The sequence below is a fragment of the Phyllopteryx taeniolatus genome, chromosome 6, assembly GCF_024500385.1.
Source record: "Phyllopteryx taeniolatus isolate TA_2022b chromosome 6, UOR_Ptae_1.2, whole genome shotgun sequence".
NCBI lineage: Eukaryota > Metazoa > Chordata > Actinopteri > Syngnathiformes > Syngnathidae > Phyllopteryx > Phyllopteryx taeniolatus.
The window spans coordinates 29571956-29596393 of NC_084507.1; the positions used below are offsets into that span (position 1 = coordinate 29571956).

Below are 24438 nucleotides of genomic sequence, written 5' to 3' on the forward strand. Positions count from 1 at the left end.
AGCTACAAATACAATCTATAATTGAAATTGATTAACATGTTTTCTTTAGTCCTTTTTGTGATTGTAGTTGCATAGTGCATTATCACAAAAAAAAATAAAAAAAAATAAAAAAAAAATGGCGTGGCTTAAATGTCACGTAAATAAGTTTTCGAGCTCTGTGTGCTTTTATGTATCCACCTGCATGTCGTCTCCTCTGAGGATGTTCCCTGAGAGGTCCAGATGGACGAGGCTGCTGGGGATGGACGGGTTGGCACTCAGTGACTGACAAAGGCTGTTCACCCCTGAAACACACCCACGCACACAAAAACACACAGCCATGCGGAAGCAGTGTCAGCATTTTTCAAATCTCCACTTGTGTTGTTACAACGCAGTGAAGGGAATAAATTGGGAGTCAAGGAATGGAGCAATAGAACGGGTGAGAATGGAACATGAATGTCTTATGGTTGTCATGCTAGACATTCTTTTTAAAGTCAAGATAAGAAATCACAGTGATTCACTGACCTCTTAAAATCTACAAAAGTACTGATGATTACGATGAGATTAAACACGTCTATGAAGGTCTTTACATAATCGACTTTTGGGTGTGCATGACATTGACATATGATGTGTAGAGTTGCTGACCCGTGTCACATCTATCGCATGACTCAGTAATTTTTATAGGTTACTGAATCTGATTCTGTCTGTAGATTGATTTATTTGACAGCTGGTTACATGAGGTTTATGACATGGAAAAACAGAAAAAATAAAGGCGACGAGCAAGTCAGAAAATTATTGTCAAGGACGCTACAATAGATTTCGTTTAATAACTTGCAGTCTATCTGACGAATACCTAATCTGCCATAATACTAGCCTGAACCTTAATCAAAACATGTTTGGGGGAAAAAAAAAAAAAAAGATCAATTTAGATGCTGTTTTCAAGGTCATATTCAAGCATTTAAAAAAAATATTTCTAATCTTCTCTGGATAATGACTGCACAGAGGCACTATTAGTGCTGTACTTAGTTTGACGTCTAATTCAACAGTTTATCAGTCTGTCTCTCACACTGCCTCCGGGTGGCCATGGTGGGCACAACAGAAGAAGAATAGTTGTGGTGTGTGAAAAAACTGTTTAATTAGTTCTATCCATCCATCCATTTTCTGAGCCGCTTCTCCTCACTAGGGTCGCGGGCGTGCTGGAGCCTATCCCAGCTATCATCGGGCAGGAGGGGGGGTACACCCTGAACTGGTTGCCAGCCAATTGCAGGGCACATACAAACAAACAACCATTCGTACTCACATTCGCACCTATGGGCAATTTAGAGTCTTCAATCAATCTACCATGCATGTTTTTGGGATGTGGGATGAAATCGGAGTGCCCGGAGAAAACCCACGTAGGCACGGGGAGAACATGCAAACTCCACACAGGCGGAGCCGGGGAATGAACCCTGGTCCTCAGAACTGTCTAACCAGTCGGCCACCGTGCCGCTAATTAGTTCTAATTATATTTAATTATGTCATAACTGTAGGATTTTAAAGAACAGTATAATGAGAGTGCAATTGTAATATCTCCATCTTAAAGTCAAAAGAAAGAGGAAACACTAACACCTTTATTTCATCCAGTATTGTAGCACTTCTCAAACCTTAAAAAAAAAAAAAAAAAAAAATAAATGCTAATTTGAACAATTTCAAACACCAGTGGGATCCCTTGATAGAGTTCATAGCATTGGGCCATTTGGGAGCTGAAATTATAGATTGAGCTGAGTAGGGCTCGCTTGAAGCAACGCTTCACTGTGGAAAATGATAGCTCTTTATCGATTGCCCTGGGCCTAAGCTGTTTATAGTACATCCCTGAAGACTGTGTCTTGTGTTGCCGCGGTTACTTTCACGGTAAACCAAGATGAAATTGTACCTGGAAGCCATTATTGACAACACAAAATTTGAATACAGAATCCTCAAAGTGTCTGCTTATTTGGGATTCAATTAACGACAACTGTTTCCACCATAACTATGAGGGACTTTTTTGTCATCTGTTGTCATCAACTCAGATATTGTATACTGTGATTAGTGCACCGATTCAGTGCATTATCCCAGCAGTGGGAGCAATTAGATGAGCAGAAGCTGCAAACTGCATCTGACCATCATCTGCATGTTAAAATGTTCACTAACAAGAACAACAAACGACAGTAATCTGATTTAAACTTTTTTTTTTTTTAAATCCATTTGTTAATTATGGCAGACAAGGACAACACATACAGTACCTTTGGGTGACACTGAGGTTTTGGAGAGGTTTACATACTTGAGCCCAATACGAAGTTTGGCGAACTGAGCACCAAGGGAGGAAATACCTGCAGGAACACAGCTGATGAAAATGACATCAAATGATATCCCCCCCAACCTTTCTTTTTGCAAATTATTTTTAATAGGCTTCTTATCTTCTGTGCTAATTGGTCAAAACCAACTGAGTTGACAGTATATGAATTGCATTTTTTTTTTTTTTTAAATAAATGTTTTTATGAATAATATAGTAGCAGCCCCAAATATGTTAAAACTTTTCCTTCTCAAAGTACCAGTGAAATTTTGTGCAACAATTTACTTGTGGGGGTCTTTTTGTTCATATTATGAATGAGTACACAACAATGTAGAAAAGACAATGATTGTATTTTACACAAATGCAAAAATATTACAAAATACATAGAGCGAGTCATTAAATACTGGTATGTTCTATATCCTGTATAGTTAACAGTCCAAGTGATTACAGTCATTCTTAAAAGGAGCAAATACAAACCAGTTAATACTTAAAATGCAACTTCAATAGACATGTCCTGATTAGATTGACATGAACATAGTGTTTAAATATAATACCTCTGTCCTCGAGTGGGTTGTTGGCAAGATTGATGGCAGTGAGTCCTGAGCTGGGGTTGTGTGTAAGGGCAGCAGCGAGTTTCTGGGCAAAATCACTGATGAGAGACCAAAAGACATTGTAAGTACATGACCAATACTTGCTAGCTTTTGGTAACATAGGCATTGTAAAACTGGAATTGAATGTGTAAAGGCAATGATAACAGTAACATCTAAAAACAGAAAAAGTGAACCATGAAACAAGGCATATTTTTAACTGCACCTGGATAAACTTGAATTAAGAAAAAAAAAAAAAAAAAAGTTTGGACCGCAGAAAGTCATATAGCGATACATTTCCTTCATAGAGCTGACAGAGGTAGATGCCCAACCAATGTAAATACCCTCTCAAACAAACTCAAGACACATGCACATCACTGTGTGTTGGTCTCCACTTTTACACTTCTCTGGGGATACTTTGTACAAGATGCTTGGAAGTGTTTGTGTGAATTTGTGTCCATTCAGCCAAAAGAACACTCGTGAGGTCAAAAGCCTGAATGAATCTCTGTTCTACTTTATCCCAAAAGTGTTTGATGGAGTGGAGGTCAGGGTTTTTACTTCTTGGAACCAGAAAAGGGCCACAAGCATAGAACTGCCCTAAATTTCTCAATGAATGGAGTAACTGAGACAAAGTAGGAACGAGCCTTTATTGATTACTTCATTGATCAAGAGTCCCAAGCCTTTTGCCCATACCGCTGACAGTTTTACTCACGTTTTGAGTCCTGCGCTATCAAGCACCAACTCCTCCAGTCGACTGGAGCGAGACACCACTCTGAGGATCTGCTCACAAACATCTGTAGACTTAGGACAAACACACGAGTTAAATTGATGAGATAAGAAAGCATGAAGGACAGTAATATGAAATGATGAACAGTTAGGCTTATTAAAGGCTTTCACTGTCAATCAAAAACACAACAGTCACGCTACTCAATCGGATGAGCTCCAAGGCGATAATGTAACTATAAAAGCTCAAATGTAGTTAACCAGAATAACAAAGATCAGAAAGATCCAAACAAACAAGATGTGCTTCTCTTTAAAAAATTGCAGCGGAAGCGTTCCCTTTTATGTTAATTAAATAAATGCAAAGCAATTCGATCTGTGGTACTTTGGAGTCATTAATGTGTGGCAATGAACAACTTGGAACGACACACTTCAGCGGGACAAAGTTGTCTCCCTGTGGTTGCATCACCACAGGAGACACACACGTCAGAGCTAAAGCACTCAATTTAGACGGAATTAAAAATTCAACAGTTGGAAGAACACGCTCCGCCTAGATGTTCACTGACCCAGTTCACTGTATACTGCCTCTCACTCCCTCATGCAGACACTTGAATGTTTTTACAGCCAGTCGTTAATTATCTGCAGGGGCACAACAACAATTTTCCATCGGAATACCAGAACTGTTGTGCTGTTTGTTATTCTTTGTAATTGACAGTCCTGCCATTAGGGGCTGCCTCTCTGGGCCAAAAGCCCCGTTGAGGCCAAAACACTGGCCACATTGTCCCACACACGGTGTGAGAGAAAGTGGGGAGGAGGGCAGAGAAGCAGAGTTGAGGGACAGAAAGATGGTGAGATGGATGAAAGAGCCTCTTGTTCCCATGTTTACGCTATCAAACTATAAATTACAGAGAAGGGCTGAGAATGAAAGAGGGAAGCAAGCAATACCTGGAAAGTAAATAAGAGTAATGAAGAATAAAATGGTGAAACAAAAGTCACAATGACACAGTTGGAGACAACATATGCACGGAATCATTTAGGAGCCAAATAAGAGCTTCTTTCTGTGCGGCTCTGAACTAATGACATCCTCGCACATGCAAAGTTACACTTTGTTTGCAAGCTGCGCTTTTCATCAGGTCATCGTGACACTGTTGTCCTTTCCCCTCGTCCTTATATCTCTCGTCCAGTTCAGCAACCAGACTAGAACACTAACTAAACAGGTTGAGCAGGCATATCACTCCCTGTGATGCAGAGAAATCCTACATATGTACATGTACATATGATGGTAGTCATAAAAAAAATAAATCTTTGGATTTTCAGACATTTCTTTTTAAATAACACACCTAAAGCAGCACATTGTGGTTACATCGGGATAAATGAAGCAGTGGGGGCTATGCTGCCCTCAAGGTCAATGGTTTGCATGTGAAAAGATTTGCCAGAAAATCAGGTTGATTATTGGGTGAGGAGAAGATGTGTGTTTCTCTCCCTGGGATCTCTTCTCTAACCACTCTTTCCCACTACCTCTTGAATTATTTCATCATCTGGCTCTCCCTGTCCCTCTCCATTGAAATCCAAATTGACCTACATATTTCTATCCTGTTGCTCTTGATTCTCTCTCTCTCCCTCTCTCGGTTTCTTTCTTCTTTGGCACTTTAGTGACTGGCATAAGTGAACAAATGGCCCTTTGCTTGGCAGAAAAGGTGTTTCCCCAAACTCTTCCCACCCATTTGGAGTGATGGAATAGTTCAGTCTTATTGAAGAATGAAAATTTCAGGAGGTCAGCAAGTTCAAGTCTGCATAGCTTTTACAATTATAACAAGCAGACAAGTGCAAACAAGCAGATAGGCAAAATAGTTCCAATGAAAAAGTAAACAGACAGAGAGGGCAATGTATTCGTAAAAGAAAAAGAAATTGCCCAAACAGATAGTAACCACGATGTCCTCTCAAAAGTTTCACACTAAAATAATTGAATAAAGACTTAGTGATGCTGTTTTTCCCCCCCAGTGGTCTTAGTGACCATTTAATGCCCGCTTATCCGGGATAGAAAAGGCACACGATTAACACTTGAGCCCCTGTGAACGTTTGAGCTGAAATATGCACACGGCGTGGTGGTGAGGAAAGGGATTAAATGAAATACAAAAGGAACTAGCAATGACGAAGACATGAGATAATTGTTTGGACTGAGGAAGCCGAGTGTGGTAACTGTTGAGACGGCATGAAGCTGAAAGACAAGACAACTGGTTATTGAGACCTGCAGGGGGCCTTGGTGCCCCTTTGTCTCATTCAGATCTTGGGAGTCTTATCACATGAGAACATTTGACTGATCCTCAGTCAAATGGCACGAGAGGGACCATGTGGGCAAACAAAGGACACAATGACACGTCATTTTGTGTGGACGTGGCTGGTCATGAAGGGATTGAGACTCAACAAAGATGTCAATTCCAAAAAGAATTAAATGTGGAGCATCTTTTAAAACATACCGTAAATGTATATACATTTAAATACTACTATTTTTCTCAGGAAAGAACTTAAATATAACGATCTATTCGCCAGACACACCAACAGACAAGTGAAAAGCTGACTTTGTTGGCGCAAATGATAATGATTTTATCTGGGCTCGAACTGGATAAACAGCAATGTGCTATCTGTAAGTAACCTTTTTACGTTTTATTCGATAAATAGCTATGGCAGCTGTGCAAAATATAAAGGAAGAGGACATTTCATGAAATTGCTAGCAATTGAAACCACCCATTTGTAAGTAGTGTCTCACTGGACACTGATGGGATTAAATCTGGAAAGTTTGTGGCAGTCCATAATAGTGCTGAAATATAAAGAAAGGAACTAAAATGAGGAGGGGGGTAAAGTGGTAATAAACAACCAATTTAACATTACAATGACCTACAACCACCTTTGCAACCATATCAATAATGGTTTTATCAAAAAATAGAACACCGTAGTCTTCATCACAGAAGAGAGGCTGCACTAGACTGTGATTTCTTTTAACTGGTGACTGAGTAGAGTGAGAAACCAAAACCAAAAATGCAATTCACCACATGATTGGTGTCCTCTCTCTATTTGAGGACATAAGGGAGGCACACCTGATTTATGGTTAGCTTGCAAAAATGACAAGAATTGTTGTTTGGAGTCCCTGGACCAACAAACACATCATAAGTGGTGAGAGCTTACCAGCTTGTAGTCCTTAGTGGCGAGCTTGGTGAACCACTGATTGAACTCCAGGACTGCAATTATAGCCACCAAGTCTCTGAGGAACAAAACATAAGCGGAGAGAGAGGGGGTCACTCACACAATTCACTACAATGACTTTGTGATATTAAATTTTATAGCAGTCAGTCAAAATACACACCTGTTCTCTAAATGGCTGAAGTCCTGCAAGTTAAGCTCTCTGGTGTCTTGTGTCAAATAAATGGTGTCCACGTCCTGGGAAAATAATAATTCATTAAAGCTAATACTTAAAAAAAAAAAAAAAAAAAACAACAACTTTGAATTGAAGAAATTCTATAATGAACAAGTGGTTTCGTTGCGGACAAGATACAAGAACTTCAGAAAAGACCTGACTGACATAGGCACTTATTTTAGTTATCAATATTGTGGAACTGAGGATCAAACAATACTGACCCACTGAACTTCTTCTCTGTATGGCAGTGATAGCCAGTCGCAAACACACCTGTACATCTGAGAAAAGCCACCTGCAGCACAAGCGAGCATGACCGAGACGATTCAATGACCAACTAGAAAGCGCCACGCTTCATAGCTTCACTTTCACATTTAATGTTTTTGCAGTCCTTTTTCAGTATGACATCATCATGATCTCTGTGACATCACTGCTACCTACCACATGGTCCCGGGTCAGCAGGTTTGTTGTTCTCCCACAACGTCTGCAGCGAGGTCAGTCTGTCTGCAGGCTCCATGCTGAGCTTCTTCATCACTTTACTGGCATGAGAAAAGAGCAAGAGTTAAGATTTAGTAAGACATGTTTGTCTGTATTCACTCTATGCGTCATTATATAAAGCCTGAACTGTGGGTTGCCTTAAAGTGATAGTGTTCTGGACCTGTATATGCTGAATAGTGTTGTTGACACAATGTAAAAAAATAAATAAAACTAAAATTCATATAATCTTGAAGCGACTGAGTTAAACTAAAGAAAAATTTTAAAACTTTGTCAATTGTGGTAAATCACATGTTCATAAATACAGAAAACATTACACTAAAAATGTATACTTTAGGATGTAGTATTATTTTAAATATAAACTAAAACTCCAGTTTATGGTATTGTAAATATGTTTCGCAATCTATGAAATGTACTATTCACGTCAGCTCAGTATTCCAGCACAATATAAGAAATCTAAACACTAACCTTTTAAAATTCAACAATAAAATTTATTCATTTATTCAAATATTTGACTGAAACGGAGCATGCTCTAGAAACTTTTCAACCCAAATTCTGTCGTCAACAATGCCAAAACGCAAAAACAAGTGGTAGCGAAAATCAGAAAACCAGGAATTTAAAAACTCTCTCTTCTATGATTATATTCTCTACTCTTCAACTGACTAATTAATGTAGCGAAGATGTTTGAAAACATCATATCAATGGACAGTATTATAGGACCCAGTATTATAGGACAGAGCACCTACCAGTTTGTGAAAACGCAAATGCAATGAGCGTGTTCCTTACTGTCCATAATTTGAGAGTTTGTTTGTGACTGATTAGACTCACCTGGGTGGAAGACCTGGACATATTCTGAGCAGACAGTTTCCGACATGAGCAACCACCTCGTTGACCTCGTCAGTGGAGAGCAGCTTCAATGAGAAGGACCCTCGCTCATATTCTATAAACAGCTAAAAGGAAACACAAAAGTAACATTTGTTGATTTTTGTGTTTAAACTGGACCCTGCATTTGAATTTTATAATCCTTTCTTTCTATTGCTATCCCCTAATCTATCTACACTAATACCCACACATCTGTCCAGGCACCAGACAATTAAAGTAAAAGTAAAGATTTAACGACCTTTTCCAAGATGGGCTAACCATTACAGCATCTGCTCCAATTACGTACATGATTATGCACATCTCACCTCTACGGGTCAAAATTTGCATAATCCAGGGAAGTTTGTATGGAACGGAAGACCATTAAGTCCAAATAGTAAGAGGAGTGACATCTATGGTGCTGGATGAGTGCTACAAAGGTTGAGCTGCATGAATTTAATAAAGTGAGAGATTATCATGTGTTGTAAAGCAGATCATGCTGAAGCCAAACTGAAGAGCTCTCCAGATGGAAAAAGTGGATTTCAGAGCTCTTAATTCTCTTTTCTCTGACACAATTTAGGTATCCATTGCAAAGACTGATCTTAACAGATATTTACACACTGATCCCCCATGTAAAACTGTGCTTTTGGTGTAAATATACTCCCTCAGAGCCTTGCCCACTTCAGCGCACATCCAAGTGACAAGCATTCCCTCTCTCCCTTGTAGAAGTAGCACTGGTAATTCCAGGCTTGTGCGGTTTTACTAAGCAGTGGCTGGTACTTTTGACAAACCAAATGACCTCACAGTGGGCTTTGGTTATCTTTTGTGTACTTGTACTTGATAGGAAGTGTTCTGTACCTGCGTTGGCTTGTTACAGGCAATGCCCTGGATCTCCAGGTAGTTAAAGGAGTGTTCCACCTAAACACAAAAGAGACAAAAACACATCGGTAAGGGTGAAATGTAACGTAAGAAAGTATAGCAGCTAGCAGGCAAACTATTCTGATGGACATACAAAGGAATCCAATGTTTGTGTGTGAACTTAATGACGATGTTTCAGCGCATACGCTGTGATACAAGTAATTGTTTCTAATAACAAGACTTGACAGTGACTGTCTGTAGAATGTGTGAAAGAAATGTCCATAATTAATAGGTGCAAACAGTCCTTTGTTGTTTCTCTTGTACACATTACCTAACCCTCTGATATCAATTGTGTATTGGTGACTAGAAGACACATTTGTAAGTGTAAAACAAAACTAAAACATCAATTATCAAACTGTTAAAAGAATCATTTCAGGGCAAATACAAATCAAGCAGTAGTCTGCTTTCGCATACCAAAAAAGGACACACAAAAAAAATAACCTCCATGTGATAGTGGGAGACTCTCTGTGCCTATAAAATTGCCCGAGACTGTTTATTTTACTGTCAGTAAGCAGAGTTCCCGCTCTTGCATCTCTCAGATACAGTACACAGTGCCTGAAGGCAGGCCAGGAAGCGAGAGCAGACAATTCCAGGTGGGAGCTGATTTTCAGAGAATTGGCTCACAGATGAGAGAGGGGAGAAGATAAGCACTGTCTGCTGTCTGATTCTACGTGCGTGTGTGTGTGTTTTAGCAAGGTCTGTGCTACACACCAATGTTTTGTCTACAGTACAGAAATTGCACCATTAAAAATGCTACAATCAGCATTCTAGAATCAGAATCGTCTTTATTTGCCAAGTATGTTCAAAAAACACACAAGGAATTTGTCTCCGGTAGTTGGAGCCGCTCTCGTACGACAACAGACACTCAATTGACAGAGAACACTTTTGAAACATAAAGACATTGAGAAAAACAGTCACTGAGCAATAAAGGGTTGCTAGTTCCGTCATCAATTGTGTGGATAATATCATAAGATTACTCGGATATTGAAATAAAACGCTCATATGGAAAAGCAATTACAATGTATACTGTATATACACATTTACGGTCACAGAAAATACTAAAGAAAACATTTGACCTTTTATAAAACATTTGTGTGTTAAATTAAAAGACCGACACACAAAGTAAGTACCGTTTTACCAGTACAGTACTTCATTAATACGACTGCTATTAGTTAGCAAATATAAATCCTATTCCAAAAAGCTTTACTATACAACACTGTAGTAATAAAACATTTGTAACTAAATTGCCTGTACTTAAATCACAACACAAAGAGGGTTCAAGTTGTAAGGAGCACTTGGTCGGCTGGTTGCTTATGAAGGCTAAAGATAGAGACATTAAATCACTTTGCTGCTGTGCTTATACAAAAGCGACACTTCAACAGTTACATTTTATGACATCAACACAAACAGAAAATATGTCTGTAATTCAGTCTGTCAGATGTTGTACTTTTTCAGCTGAGGTTCGTCAACGCGTAGTTTATGAAGGACTTAATAATAAGTAATAGACTTAATAGTAAGATAACTGATTGTCATGCTAATCAAAAGCTAAATAGAAAAAACAGAAAAGCAACCAAATAATTTGTGCATTATACAAAAATCCTATCAACTTAATGTGGAAACAATTGCATACAGAAGATACAGAAAAGGTTCAAGAGTAAATATGTATTGTATTATTGTTTATAATGCTATTTACAGCACGCCACAATATGTGGTACATATTGTTGCCATAGTAGCTGCACTGATTTTCAGCCAACGTTACGGGAACATGCTGACACACAGAAGCTGAGCGGGGAAAAAAAACAAAACATCCTGCTGAGAGATGACCGAATGCATTAGTGTTTGCATGGCTCACTCATTTGTCCATTGCCCAGCTGCCACCAATGTGACACTGTATGCAAACAGATCCGTTTCAAGGTAAAACTATAGACATTATTATGAAGGTATATGCAGGTATATGCAGCATACATTGAAAAAAATATGTCGTTTAAAAACTAAAACATAAAAGTGGTGATCGGCGTGTCAAAAATGGGTGGGACAATATTTGTGTATGTTTGGGAGGAGATGCAGTCGAGGAATTTGAGATGCGCACAAGCAGAAAAGCCCATTGAGAGTGTAAGAATGAGCCAGAGGGGGCATTCAGAGACACACAAATACAAGTAGAAAGTGAATGGGGGTTACTGGTTTACAATGCCTCTACATCAAGGTCTTGCACTCGACCCAAAAGAGCAACACACATTAAAACCGTCTCATCTTTTGTCAAATGAAATGAAATGAGATGCATATTACATTAACAGAATGCCTTTTGACAACAAAGTATAGTAGCAAATCATTTTCTGTGGACTTATCATCACTGCATTATAGACTTCATCTTTAAAAAAATAAAAAATAAATAAATAAATATATATATATTTATTAATGGACCCGGATATGTGGTAGCACACTCAGCTCTTTTTAAATCCGTATGGCAGACTTAGTATTTAAGCAAGCTAGACAGTAGCTGTACTTAAAATCTGTATCTGAAACCTCCCTTGGACAATGACAAAAATATTTTATAGCTTTATGTGACTGTGACGTGAGCAAAATCATAAAAGGCACCAAAACAATTTCTTTTTTTCAAAATAAATATTGCTGGACCTTTGATCACACTAAACAACTTACTCACATACCACATAAAGTAAATCCACACAAAGGAAATTGGAATAAAACATGATCTTTAGCTGCAGGCAGACATTTTTTTTTTTTTCTTTCTTTGATGTACCACGCTGTTCAGAACGAGACAGTGCAGGTTATCCCTGCGACCTTTGACACAGTGGTGAGCGGGGGGAGAAATGAGAGCAAGAAGTAATCTGGATTGAGGAAAAAGTGGTGAGGATGAGTGAAAATGCTAAATGAAAGGCTTAAAAGGACATTGGAGCAAAGCTGGTCTGACAGGGAATGTGGATTCTGGCCTTGGAAGTGCTTCTGATTGAGTAGATCATGAACCAGGGAGGGGTCTAATTCCGCAAGTCAGGTTAGTCGACACTGCCTAAATAAGCACATTTCCGAACTGTGAATGGCAGAAAAGAAGGTCCATGTGATTGTCTATGCAGTATATCACTTGTAATGCAACCAATCAATCACTTCTTTCTGGGGGCATTGTATTGACTTGAAATAATTATATACAGTGGCTACGGAAAGTATTCAGACCCCCTTAAATTTTAAACTCTTTGTTATATTGCAGCCATTTTCTAAAATAATTTAAGTTATTTTTTCCCTCATTAATGTAGACACAGCACCCCATATTGAGAGAAAAAAAAAATATTGTTGAAATGTTTGCAGATTGATTAAAAAAGAAAAAACTGAAATATAGTAAATAATATAGTATTCAGACCCTTTGCTCAGTATTTAGTAGAAGCACCCTTTTGAGCTAATACAGCCATGAGTCTTTTTGGGAAAGTTTTTCACACCTGGATTTGGGGATCCTCTGCCATTCCTCCTTGCAGATCCTCACCAGTTCCGTCAGGTTGGATAGTGAACGTTGACGGACAGCCATTTTCAGGTCTCTTCAGAGATGCTCAATTGGGTTTAAGTCAGGGCTCTGGCTGGGCCATTCAAGAACAGTCACAGAGTTGTTCTGAAGCCACTTTTGTTATTATAGCTGTTTGCTTAGTGTCATTGTCTTGTTGGAAGGTGAACACCCCTACAGCATGATGCTGCCACCACCATGCTTCACTGTTGGGACTGTTTTGGACAGGTGATGAGCAGTGCCTGGTTTTCTCCACACATGCCACTTAGAATTAAGGCCAAAAAGTTCTATCTTGGTCTCATCAGACCACAGAATCTTATTTCTCACCGTCTTGGGAGTCCTTCAGGTGTTTTTTTTTAATCAAACTCTATGTGGGCTTCATGTGTCTTGCACTGAGGAGAGGCTTCCGTCGGGCCACTCTGCCATAAAGCCCTGACTGGTGGAGGGCTGCAGTGACGGTTGACTTTCTAGAACTTTCTCCCACCCCTGACTACATTTCTGGAGCTCAGCCACAGTAATCTTTGGGTTCTTCTTTACCTATCTCACTAAGGCAGTTCTCCCCCAATTGCTCAGTTTGGCCGGACGGCCAGCTCTAGGAAGGGATCTGGTCGTCCCAAACGTCTTCCATTTCAGGATTTTGGAGGCCAGTGTCCTCTTAGGGACCTTAAGTGAAGCAGAAATTTTTTTGTAACCTTGGCCAGATCTGTGCCTTGCCACAATTCTGTCTCTGAGCTCTTCAGGCAGTTCCTTTGACCTCATGATTCTCATTTGCTCTGACATGCACTGTGAGCTGTAAGGTCTTATATAGACAGGGGTGTGGCTTTCCTAATCAAGTCCAATCAGTATTATCAAAACACAGCTGGACTCCAATGAAGGTGTAGAACCATCTCAAGGATGATCAGAAGAAATGGAGGGCACTCAATTAAATGTATGAGTGTCACAGCAAAGGGTCTGAATACTTATGGCTGTGTGATATTTCAGTTTTTCTTTTTTAATAAAGCTGCACAAATTTCAACACTTCCGTTTTTTTCTGTCAATATGGGGTGCTGTGTGTACATTGAGGGGAAAAAATGAACTTAAATTATTTTAGCAAATGACTGCAATATAACAAAGAGTGAAAATTTTAAGGGGGTCTGAATACTTTCCGTACCCACTGTAGCTTGCTACAGTATATAAGGCATGACAGTTCAGTATTTCCTGGAAATGGTATAAGCCATGATGCTGGGGTGACATCATTGAAGGGACAGGCGGAGTAACTCAATGCTAAAAAAACAAACAAACAAACAAACAAAAAACAAAAAAATAAATTGGGCTGCAGTAGCTCTTAAGAGGACTTGGGCTTTGGAACCAGTCTGCATGTGTGGGATCTGCTTCTCTCCACGGTAAATACTGTATATGTACAATACAGCACAGTGTAAATTGAATTTCCCCTTGAGGGATTATAAGCAGTAAAAAGGTTTGAAGGCAAGACTTTCCTGCTCACTGTGTTTTTGGAGGACAATAACAACCTCTGACATCAAATTGAACAACACTTCTTTGAAAAAAACAAACTGGTAAGCAGGAGCAATGTAAAACAATGTTTGTTTGACTACTTGTTTGGTTGAAAAAAATCATGTTGTGCAAAGTGATACTATTCCACAATGCCCCTGTAGGTGTAGCTCTGTCTGCTGAATATGGTTGGCCAGTGGCCCAGATAAAGATGAAAACTGAAAATAATAATTATTATTTATTCATTTATTTTTTACAACAAGGTAGCAGTGACGATGATTCTGTAAAGGTTTTAAAGAACTTCTGATGTTAAAGTACTGATAAGGCGCTGCATTACATTCCACAGACGTTTCAGACTTTTTCCAGTAAATAAAACAATAAAAATAATAATAAAAAAAAAAAAAGAAAACAGGCTTGCCAAACAGCTGTGTAATTACGGTACACATCCAACATGCATGCATTGGCATTCACACATACACGTGCAATTACAGAAGTTGGCGATGGCATTTTCTGAAAACGCACTACACCCTTGTGCACCAAACTAAAAAGGACAATCCAATTATTCTGGAACAATGTGTTTTCCCCATCATAACATTGGGGAAAATGGTTTTAACAACTTTGTTCCTCTTACCTTGGTGGGAATACGTGCAGTCAGGAGGTAAATTCGGTGGGACGCAAGAGCCTGAGAGAAAGAATAGAGGGGAAAACGATGAGTCGGTGCCTGTAAATATGCTCTTTAGCGGTAAATACACAGCGTGAACAACACTAAAAAGGAAGTGACAGAGAAGACAAGGGAGCTCATCTGCTGACTCGTCAGGATGAAAATGCTTGTGACTGGGAAAAATCTTAGTCAGAGGAAGAAAAACAAAATATAAATCATCTGCTCAACACTTACTATCCTTTACTAAAGATGTAATGTAAATTGCAACACAACTTCTTTATTGTTGCTTAAACAAATTCACTGTTTGTCGAACCAGCTTCTGTTACCAGACTTACATGGGAAACATGAGCATGAACAGGCATAAATGGAATGCATACACACACTCGACATTCCTATGCAGACAATCCGGCTTGAAAGGTCATTGTATGTTATTGAGATGCTGACAGAACATAGAATTGTTACAAGGAGGATTTGAACTCATGAATTTTGTAGTCTCTTTGTGCCACAATTTTATATATTGTAATTATTAGTGACATTTTGAGCCAAAACAAAAGCTGCTACCATGAAGGACTGACCTTTGAAACAATTTGTACTCGAACTATCAGCCAAAGCATCTGGTTATAGATGTTAAAACCCTAACTGTATGTGCCTATGGCTTTATCTCTGTCCGCCAGATATTTCCTTTCAAAACAAATTGATATATATACTCCAAGCTGACCTTTAAATAAAATACAGAGGCACTCTCATAAAGAGCAAACAGTCACTTTGCTAAGAAGCACTTTTATTCTTCATGAATCCGACGTTGAGAGGTTTCGCCTCACTTTTCTCCCGCTAATTTAAAATTCCCAGTCCCCGGAAGATCCCCACAGGTGGAACAAACGAGCTTTAAAACCTGATAACACATTTGTTCAATACAGCGAGTCGGCATAGTTCATGCACTACAGTCATATTCAGAAAGAGAATATAAAAGAAGACAATGAAAAGACAAGAAAGCAGATGAGATGGCAGGAAGACATCAGGGAACACAGAGAATGTAATACAGAATAAAAGAGAAAAAGTAAATGTCAGGGGGAAGCCAAGAAGAACAAAAATGTCACAATCTTTCATGTTTATGGCGAGAGAGAGAGAGAAAGAGCGGAAAAAAAAACAGATTGACAAGTGTGCTGTGGCACTCGAGGCAAAACTCCACAAGTAGTAAGGTTTGATGTAAGAGACACAGACGGGCCTGTGAGGCCCAACATTACTTTGAGTAAAAAGCACCAGTTGCCAATGCTATGCACATATCTGCCTCTCTAATTTGGACTACTCACATTATTTTAACTAGGTTGACTACAGTTCATTTGGTACAACATAACTGTGGTTGTAAATGGTACGACTGTTGGATGAATGGATTTTAACAATGCAATATGGCCTTGCCCTTTTCATATACACTGATTTTTCTAATGCCCAATCATATTGTATAGTACAGAATATTGTCACCACATCTACACCAAAAGGGCGACTAAACCAAGAAACAAAATGATAACGATAAACCACTGTAATCATGGTTAAGATAATAATGACAAAGTAACATCAGGAAGATAGGATTAAACTTTCAGGAACAATTGAGACCACTTAACAAAAGTGTCGAGAAATTCACACAGTCCTATAGTTGTTCTTGTTTTTCTATCAACTTGTAAGTTAGCGTGCATGCTATTTCATGCTTATGGAATATGATGAAAGCCATCGGTGCATACTTAAAAAAACAAAAACAAAGAACTGAAGTGGACTGTTCCATTCAAGTGACTCAATTTGCAAAAAGAGAGATTTCTTCAAACGTAATAGGTTCTTCCTTGGGCCACGCGCCATACCTCCACAAAGTTCTGTGGTAGTCATTGAAATAGTTATTACATCATACTGATAGATAGGTTATTAATTGACTAACAAACTGTCTTTAAGTAAGTGAAATCAATAGAATTTATTAATTTAGTATAGTGGGATTAACTGGCGGCACGGTGGACGACTGGTTAGAGCGTCTGACTCACAGTTCTGAGGACCAGGGTTCAATCCCCGGCCCCGCCTGTGTGGAGCTTGCATGTTCTCCCCGTGCCTGCGTGGGTTTTCTCCGGGCACTCCGGTTTCCTCCCACATCCCAAAAACATGCATTCATTGGAGACTCTAAATTGCCTGTAGGTGTGAATGTGAGTGCGGATGGTTGTTTGTTTCTATGTGCCCTGCGATTGGCTGGCAACCAGTTCAGGGTGTACCCCCCCCTCCTGCCCGATGACAGCTGGGATAGGCTCCAGCACGCCCGCGACCCTAGTGAGGAGAAGCGGCTCAGAAAATGGATGGATGGATGGGATTAACTCCCACTCAATGCCCCTTTGAAAACTTGTGGTTGACTGGTGACCAGGCCAGGGTGTAGCCCGCCTTTTACTCCAACCTGTCATGAGTGCGGTTAAAGCTTCAAAAACATAAATAATGGAGAACGCAAAAGCAAGTATTCTTCAGGTCGGACTCCTCCTCCCGTTGATGCATGACTGCTTCTCAGCACATCCCCGGGCGGCACAGCGCTTCCTTCGACTATCTGCCCCGTAGAGTGGACAAAAGCCATAACACACAAAACGCTTTCCAACAACTCCCCTACTACAGCTTAAGTAAGGGCTTTGAACCTCCCAGTAAGCAAATCAATCCACGCTGGTCAGTGGTCACTACCCCGCCTTTAGTGCCACTCAAATATCAAGATGGATGCAGTGCTGGAGCACGTCTGCATTATTACACTCTTTTCATTCACTACATGTACAGTATGCGAGCCACCAGTTATAGGCATCATTTATTCATGGTCTCTTTGGCCACATTACTGACCTACTGTCAGGTTCCCCTGCCCGCTGTCAGTCGTGGTGGGCAGGGTTCATTATCAAGTAACTTGTGCCACATTTAAAAACATGAAGATTCACCGTTTAAAAAAAAATTATTCTTAAATGCTTTTTTTTCCCCCCCAAAGTGAAATTTTGAATGTGACAGTGGACCAAAGTGAAATTTTGAATGTGACAGTGGACCAAGGAAAAAAACTGTTCTGTTGCCACACAAACATTTTGAAAGCTACATTCAAAACTATCTTTTCAAATACAGAATTGTTACTACAGTTCGTTTTTGGGGGGAGCTGTCGCAGTAAATCTAATGTTTGCCAAGTATAATCATAAAATTATGAATATCAATGAAACCCACTAAAGAGAGAAAAGACAGATAGACACTATACAGTAGGTGTGTGTGTCTGCTCTCCATTCACAGCACCAGCATGCCTTCATTCTCCTTTCTGTCAAACTGTCAACCCCTTATGACGCCCACAGTGGGTTTCTATGGTAACAACTGAGTCGAGGTTATACACAAATTTGTGAACCCAAACACTGTATTTTGATCGACACCAAGTCACGCATGAAAGTGGCGTGCTGCGGTACCAAGTCTGCGCTCAGAATATCAGTGAGCTTTCGCTTCACTGAACATCTCATCATGATGGCCTACAGTGGTGCCTGACTCGCTGCAGGAACTCAGGAAGTACAACAAGTGTCTGCACCCTTTCAGCTGTGACACACACACACACACACACACACACACACACGAGATATTTACCCGCCAACTATGCCCTCCCTTCTTGAAAATGCTTTTGTCCCTCCATCTAGTCTTAGGGTGCCATTCATGCTCCATTATTTGGATCCGTCACACCATTTAGCACAAGTTTGTATACTGGAGCCTTATGAAAGACAAGAACTATAGAAAATGGATGGATGGTAAATGAAACGCAGTAGTGCACTTATATAGCGCTTTTATCTACACCATCATGGTGCCCAAAGTGCTTTACAGAGGTTCACATTCGCACATTCATGCACACGTTCATACAGCAATGGGCAGCTGCTGTCATGCATGCCGCTGCCAGGCCCACCGGGAGCAATTTAGGGGTCAATGTCTTGCCCAAGGACACTTGAATGGCGGACAGTCAGACCCAGGATTCGAACTGCCAACCCTTTGCTCACTGAACGACCCGCTCTACCAACTGAGCCACAGCCCGCCCCCATATAATAAAAAGTGATGTGGTCCAAAATGTACTAATGTGTCAGGTTGAACAAAAATAGGAATAGATCACAATTGGACAAGGTAAAATTTGTGAACATTCTGTTTACTTCAGCACATGGGAAAGCTATAGTGTATTATGCCAGTTAGACCAAAATGTTTTAGTCATCAAATTTAAAAAAATATAAATAAATAAATGCACCTTTTGAGAAAAATAAAGTAGGATCAATGATGCGTTGAGTTTTAAACTGTTGCCAAAAGCATACTTAAATAGATGATTATTCCGTAAGGTGTGTAAATGAAATTCCATTTAGAATATCATACATGATTTAAACTCAAAATTACTGTGAGACTCTGTGTCATGATACAAAAGACTACTGGATCTTTCTTGCACACAAAACTATTTGCCCCAAAATAATTAGGATGTTATTTCCTGGAATCTCACTCCAATTTCTTATCATGCACTTTCAGTGTTTATACGGTGTATGAATGATGGGTAGATTATATGAATATGCAAGAAATTAGCAGAAATGGGAATTCTGCAGCAGCAGAGGAAAAAAAACTGATTTGGTATTTTTGAATGATCAGACATGGTGTAATGCTGTCCAAGAGAGCAGTCAAGTGTTTGGACTTCAATTCAACATTTCACATTGAAAAACACATTGCATCATCTGCAAGGAAATGCAAAATGTGAGGTCGACATTAGCATATAGAAAATAATTCAAATCAAGGTTGCACATTGCCTGAGCACATCATTTAAATCCAGTCACTCGATGGAGCTGCAGAGGAAGCACACGCTTGTGTTTTCTATCCCCCGTGTCTAAATATAGAGATGGGCATATCTCCACTCACTCGGGTGGACAGTAAGCATCTGATTTATTACGATACCAAATTGTGGGTGCTAAATTTAATGTTCACTCTAACACAGTGATTCCAACCAGGGCGTCATGGCACACTAGTCTGCCGTGAGAGATCATTAGCGGTGCTGGGGGAAATTATTCTACTTCACTTAATTTGTCTGAAAACTATTACAACTCTTTGTTCATCTATATACACCAGCAATATTGTGACAGGCAGAACAATTAAATGCTCTTCAATTAGATGACTGAAATGACCAACAAAGATGCAAAGAAATGCAGAGTTGAAAGGAGTTTTGTCCTACGTGATATGACTTGAACATTTGTATACGAGCGGAAAAGATCCGTTCCCCCCCGCCACCTCTATTTTGCATGCACCTCCTCATCATGGTTAAAACACAGCGGTGCCATTTGCACCTGCCTTTCAGACACAGTAAAGATGCAAAATCAGCCATCGCAATTCATCTCAGGTTAAGCATATGCCGTGTGCTACATTAATCTATTTGCTTATACTCCTCCGAGAACGCGCAAAACGAACTGCAGCAATTTAGCATGTTTGCAGGATTTGGAGCTCAGTTTTCACCTATGTTTGAGTCAGCAATCAAGTTTGCGAACATTTTTGCAGGCGCAAAAGCAAATCAGGCCCTAAAAAAGGTCCTTACAGGAGAGAAACTGCAATGTCGGGACCTTCTCAGCATCCAACATAAAGATGCTCTGGTCTCAGAATAATTACTTTTACAGCCCAGAGAGAAATAATTTGTTCCTCGATAATTTTTTTCCCCCTACCAGCCTCATGTGAAGTTCGCAGTACGTTTTCTCCCTTTTCAACCAAAACCATTGTCTTAAGCACAAACTCTTCTTTCATTACGCCTGCAGCCGAGCAGAGCAGCAAGAGATCAATTTTATTTTATCGCTGCCTTGCTTGATAATATAAAGCCAAACAAAAGGCACAGACTGTGTTACTTCCTGACATGATTGCATTGGTTGCCCTCATCAGGCCACAGCTGTGGGAGGCGACTCCATGAATAAAAATGGAGTCACATGAAGTGATAGTTCATGGTTAAATCTAATGTTATAATGCTATTCTTGTCGCTTTTGATTTCAGTCTTAATGCAAACCATCAGCAAATGTCTGGAGGCATTTGAATAGTTAATAAGAAACTATATGGAGTGCCAATTTGGCAGCTCACAAGAAGAGTGTGTGCCTTAAGTCTATATGCTTACTGGTACTTGCATATAGAAAATGTTCATATACAATTGCAATACATATTTTCTCATAGATATTTGTTTTAAAGTCTAATTTCAATTGACATACAATATATTGGTTATATATTGTTTTCAACATAACTTATCTGTGATAAAAATGTTAAAATAATAACTAACATCTAACACCAATAGATGTCCTACTAATGAGAACATGAGGTTAACACCACCTTTTGAGCACTATTTGACTCGTGAAACCTAAAAACGAAAAAATCCAGGTTGGCCCTCCAGCACTGACTGAATATCAGTGCATCAAGTTACTAGACGCTGATAGGGCAGATCAAGGAGCTTCCATGTAGAACAGTATCAGCCTGCAGGGTGTCCTGTAAGAACACTGTGTTTTGGTTACAAAGATAGGGAACAATCACAATCATTCATCAGCATACCAGCCAGACAGGGGTGGGGTTGGGGGGTTCTGTGTGTGAAGTAGCCCTATATGCTAGCCAAGGTTTCTTGGTTTCAAGGTTTCTACCAGCACAGACCACAGCGATGTTACAGATAAAACTGCAAGAAAACAATCAAGGTGGATATGGAGTTCATTTATAGCGCTAACAAAACAAAGGCAGAGGAGAACCCTTCCAACGCTCCAGTTGGACCCAAACTGCTTTGTTGAGGAGACAGTTGGGAAATATATGTCAAAGGAAGGAATGACAGAGACAAAGGCAGAGGAAGAAGAAAGGAGTAGGAGGGAGGGGAATCTCTTTCTGATGTTGGCAGCACAGTATACGCTTCCCTCTGGAGTAGACAGATAACATCAGTCCACGCCAATAACACACATTAGTGCAGCTATCTTTGTGAGGGAAAACACTGCTATAACATAACCCCTTCCCCTAACTACCAAAACTAAATGCTTAAACTCAACCCATAAGAGGTACAACAAACCATTAATAAGCCACGTATTCTCCAGATCCTTCAGTCCAGTTAACCAAAGTACGGTTCAAAATGGTGAATCCAGATCCGGCTTTTCAGCACAGAGTGTGTGGGAAAGATGGCAACGCAAATAGTGTAACATGATAACAGCACAAGTGTGTAACTCACTAAAGAGGAGCGAGACAGTGCTACTGCATGTGCTGAAAATACCTCTGAACAAGAAACACACACGCATCTTTTAATCCCCTCAAAAATAACTGACAGTGCTTATTAATTGATGTTCTTTGTTATCTTCCTCGTCTATTGTAGCGTGGAAGTGACAATTCCGTGTACTTAATCAGAATCAGAAAAAGATGATTCTGATTAACAACAGACAGCATTGCGTCTAACTACCCAACACTACCATAGCGTATAGGTATGGCCAGAAACAGATTAAATAATCCACTGCAGTAGCTGGCTAATACCATCAGATACACTGCAGATTCAGTCGTTTGTGATTTGAGTTTGTGATGTAAAGGAGAAGAACATCAAGCCAGCCGTGGGAAGTTGATCAACATCCACACAGACTTCTGCTATGGCACAACTCAGACATGGAAGGGTGTAAATCATTCTATGCTCATCACATTACTAATTGGGTGCCTTGCTCAAGTGGACCACAGGATGTTCTCAGCAGACCTGCAACCAGTCCAGACAGGAAGGCTCGTTGTTGTTGGTTTTTTCGTGTTCCAGAACTTGAATCATTCTGGTCTCTAAGCCAAGTCTGATTGAGCCACTACCGTCTCCAGAGACAAACTAACCAACAAGCAGTGACTTGAACTCATTTCTACCAACTGAGCAATCCTGGATTTACATATTGACCTTAAACAAACATAGCAACAGCTATAGAATCTGTAGACTGTGTTTGAATAATAAAAAAACAATGGAAACACTATAGCTGGGCGATTACTCGGAATGTAAGCGTGTTTTTTATTTTGGCTTCTAACGATCATAAAAACGTTATAATCGAAGAAAAATGTTAGATGTGTAGTGGCGCAGGCTGTGTCCAAGAAACGTACAGCAGGAACAGCAGATACAGTCATGGCTTTGTATAAAAAGACACACCCTCTGCCTGTGATCATTCCTATATAGTTTCACAAATACTATATTTTCAAAACTCCCAGTCCCAGGAAAAACTTTACAAATCTGAATATGAAAGTATGTGTTTCAAGAGCGGCAGCCTTCACTCATATCAACAGTGTTGCGCAATAAAATGCATTAAGCTTAGCAATTTGCAGAGTACAATAAAAACATAGACGCATCAACAGCTTGATGGACATGACAAAAGAAAAACCTCACGTGCAGCAAAAGCCTATGACAGCGTCAGGCCAGATGTCATTTCCTTTATTTTGCTGACATACAGTTACACTCCATTGGAACAGCAGCACCCGCGGGGAAAGTTATCTGCCGGCCGCACCATTCTTCTCTCGCTCGTGAGAGAAACCGCCTTATGCAGAACACGTGACCAAACCCGGAAAACATGTTTGCGGACTTAAGTTAAATACACGTACATGCATGCATTTAATGAAACCTACACAGTATATGGCAGTCAACACACACTGCACATTTCATTTTGGTCCAATCAATACTGACTGTAGCTACGACATACAAACCTCATTCAACTGCAGCCAATTAGAACATGGCACTGTGCCAACCAGGGCATTTCACAGGTTAAACAAATTATTTTACATACCTACAGTCCACCGCTCATGTCGGGCAAGTAGCAATTGCAATAAAAACCATTGTACAAATTGTATACCTCTCTAGTAGACACTTTAACAGTCATGTATATATGAAGCTCTTTCTCCAACACACTTTAAAGCCATTCTGATGATTATACTGAGAAATGTTACATTTACCCAGGCCGGCAAACTTTATAAACAATTTTATTCCGATATACGATAGTCTCAGTCTGAATATGTTCAATAAAAGATAATGTTGTTGACAATACAGTGTATGTTATATTGCCATATATTATATAAATAGTTATACAGAAATAAGAACAGACTGCATAAAATGAAATACTCTGACACTATTTAAAAATAAATATAAAGCTGATTGCCATTACAACTGTTTGCGTGACCATGACCTATAATATCATTAAAATGAATGACGGTGGGAGGGGCTTTCATGAGGCCAGACTGCTTGTTAATATCTCCCTTGGGATACACTTTAAACATACTAAACATTCAAATAAAAAGTCTATATCGATATTGGTGAAGCCTAAAACACCACCACATTTTTTTATTACCTCAAATGAGGTACTCCCACAAAAGCTAAAAAGACAATGAGAATGTTACAAGCTTATAGGAAGGCTACAAAAATGCACACTAGCTCCATCTATTCTTCTGCTAACCAGACCTTCAGAGAGAGTCTGAGATGTCTGATAGCATCGGCTGAAGGAAGTCTGCTCAAATGAGTCCTCCTCACTAACTGCA

General features: G+C 39.7%; 1 protein-coding gene across 2 annotated transcripts in view; it reads right to left on the reverse strand.

Moving 5' to 3' along the window:
- Nucleotides 1–24438, reverse strand: part of LOC133479206 (F-actin-uncapping protein LRRC16A-like) — a 56642-nt gene that overhangs the window by 18050 nt on the left and 14154 nt on the right. For both annotated transcript variants that reach the window (XM_061775826.1, XM_061775827.1), the window contains exons 3-13: nt 14899–14949; nt 9215–9274; nt 8327–8448; nt 7445–7542; nt 7228–7298; nt 6956–7029; nt 6778–6853; nt 3587–3675; nt 2842–2936; nt 2238–2324; nt 178–281 (exon numbers count right to left, since the gene is read on the reverse strand). In XM_061775826.1, coding sequence (XP_061631810.1) covers nt 178–281; nt 2238–2324; nt 2842–2936; nt 3587–3675; nt 6778–6853; nt 6956–7029; nt 7228–7298; nt 7445–7542; nt 8327–8448; nt 9215–9274; nt 14899–14949 — 927 coding nt within the window. The remainder of the gene's footprint in view (nt 1–177; nt 282–2237; nt 2325–2841; nt 2937–3586; nt 3676–6777; nt 6854–6955; nt 7030–7227; nt 7299–7444; nt 7543–8326; nt 8449–9214; nt 9275–14898; nt 14950–24438) is intronic.